General features: G+C 54.9%; 1 protein-coding gene across 1 annotated transcript in view; it reads left to right on the forward strand.

Moving 5' to 3' along the window:
* Positions 1-1824, forward strand: part of LOC104163233 (protein CEPU-1-like) — a gene marked incomplete at both ends in the record, with an annotated part of 26671 nt that extends 24847 nt beyond the window's left edge. Inside the window, 1 exon segment of the mRNA XM_009702159.1 lies at positions 1792-1824. Within this exon segment, the coding sequence (XP_009700461.1) occupies positions 1792-1824 (33 nt within the window).
* Between the last annotated feature and the right edge of the window lie 481 nt (positions 1825-2305).

The raw sequence follows: 2305 nt of genomic DNA on the forward strand, positions 1-2305 counted from the left end.
GTTCCCCTGAGCCATGGCAGAAGAGTTCGTCCCATCTCAGACTCTCTGCTCCATGCCTGTGGCTCCGGTGTCTAGCTAACCTTGGACGTTAATGAACCTAACGACCGTTTGTTCCCCAAAAAAGTCCGTGCTGTAAGCAGTGAATATTAGCATCTTTACCTGCCTATTAAGCTGTCATTAGCGTTGCCTAGGAACTACGTCTATTGTTTCCCCCACCAGCCTTCCCGGTAATCAGTGTCCTCAATAACCCCAGTTTTTAGGGAGACCAACACCTCTGGCCCAGCTGCATCCGTGCCCCTGCGTTAAGGTGGCCGTGCCGAGCGCCCAACATAGCCTGAGCCGTGTGTACTTCTTTAGCTTTGATGCCCTAGGCTCCCTAAGGGTTTATGAGGTTAAAATCTTCATTAGCGTGGGACCTGGGTTTGGCATCTGCAGATGCAGGCTTGATGAAAAGCCCCTTCAAAGTAAAGATGACTGGTGGCTTTGTGAGAGCTGTTCATTATTTGGTTTCTAACCCAAGAGTAATGTTTTCGATGACTCGTGCCGTGACAGCGGTGGCGGGCAGGACGCGGCGAAGCATCCTGCGAAAGTCTAAGCTTATTTTACGATCCCTCTTAGCTTTGTCGGTCTGACCGTGAATCCCATCGGGGAACGAAATCAGAGTCCTTTGACCACCTGTCATTTCCATTAACCTGCATTGATTTAAAGATCCTTTCAGTCTTTATTGATGGAGTCTCCTCGGGGGCCAATGGCTCCCCAGGCCGCCCTCAACCACCGCGGACCAGAGGGGACCGCCGTCTCCCAGCGCAGGGCTCCCCAGCACCGCTGGGATTGACACCCTTTCCCCCTCCCCATAATTAGCAGTGATGCGGTCGGCCCTGTGCACCACTATCGAGCATCACTGGGCCGAGCTGGTCAGTCCTTATGCGACCGGCGCCTTCGGTCTGGTGATTAACATGTCTGTCTTTATCGTAATGAAAGATAAAGAGGGAAGTTGCACGTGACGGCTGCGCTACTCGCAGCACAAGAAATGTCTCACCTGTGAGATTTTGGGGGACTATGTTGTGAGCATCCCCTTTTCCCTGAAGCTGAGCGAACTTCTTGGAGTTTGCCCCCTGCCCCTCAAATGGAGGTTTAATGTGTGCGGGTACTGTGATGTGGGCCTTTTTGTGGCTGTGCGACAGAGGCTAATGTAGCGTACGTCTTTCAATCCTTTCTTTAAATCTAATTTCTCGGAGAGGTCAGCTAGGGCTTTGTTTAACGCTTAGCACTCGTTATTGTCAGCCTGCCGACTCATTCGGTGGCTTGTTTGGTGCTGTCTGCGATGTGACGTGCCATCTTCTCCCCCGTCGCGTGGTCCGTGTCGCTTCCTGGAGGCTGGCGTCAGGCTATAAATCTGTTTGGGATGTTGGAGGGTTATCGAGAGGGAGAGGCCATGCACACGTGCCGGAGGGGAACGGGAGGAGCGCGGAGGAGAGCTGAACCCCTGGAATCCCCCAAATCCCAGCCCCCGTGCTTTGCTTTTTGCTTGGGGTGCAACAACGGTCTTTGCTGGGGCCTGCCCCAGGTCTGGGGTCCCGCAGGCGGCTCAGCTCGTGCAGCACTCTTCCCGGATGGGGGGACCATCGGTCTAGAGGAGAGGGATGTGATCTGGGCAGCGGCGTCGTGCTTGCTACCCTATCTGCTTGTTTTCCCCGGCCACAGGTTGAGGGCAGGCTGAGCGAAGCGTCTCGAGCCTGCGCTTTCCATTGCCCTTTTTGCCTTAACTTTCGCTTGTTCTTTAATTTTTAGAAGAGACAACTACCGCTCTGACACCCTGGAAAGGTCAGTAATTTGGGGACCCCTGCAACACCAGCGCTCCCTCTGCTCTGTCTCCCCACGGGCCCCTCCGGCTCCCACTCCAACTCATTCCCGTGGGTGCTGTGGCACCCACCGCCTTAACATACCGCCCATCAACAAAACTGTTGATATAGCAATGAATTAGGGTTTTCTCGCTGTCTAGCTGCCCTCTCACCCTGCCTCCTCCTCACCAGCCTACCGTGCCCGTCTGGTGGTGGTCTGTGCCCTCTGCATGCCCTGTTCCCCTGCCACGCTTCCCCGCTCCCTCCCCATCGCTGTTGCGCTCTCCTCTATTGCTGGGGCAAAAGCGGGGACGTCTCTGTGGTCCGCTTTCCCTGTGTTGCTGTGTAAATGGGTCTCATGGCAGGTCCTTCCTCCTCTGGAATGCTTCTAGTTTCTTTTTTCCGGGATGCAGTAGGGCTGGAATGATGTCTGGCCCCCTTCCCCACGTTATTTGTGGCCAAGG

This window comes from Cariama cristata, unplaced genomic scaffold, assembly GCF_000690535.1.
Source record: "Cariama cristata isolate BGI_N322 unplaced genomic scaffold, ASM69053v1 scaffold19706, whole genome shotgun sequence".
In the NCBI taxonomy this organism is placed as follows: domain Eukaryota; kingdom Metazoa; phylum Chordata; class Aves; order Cariamiformes; family Cariamidae; genus Cariama; species Cariama cristata.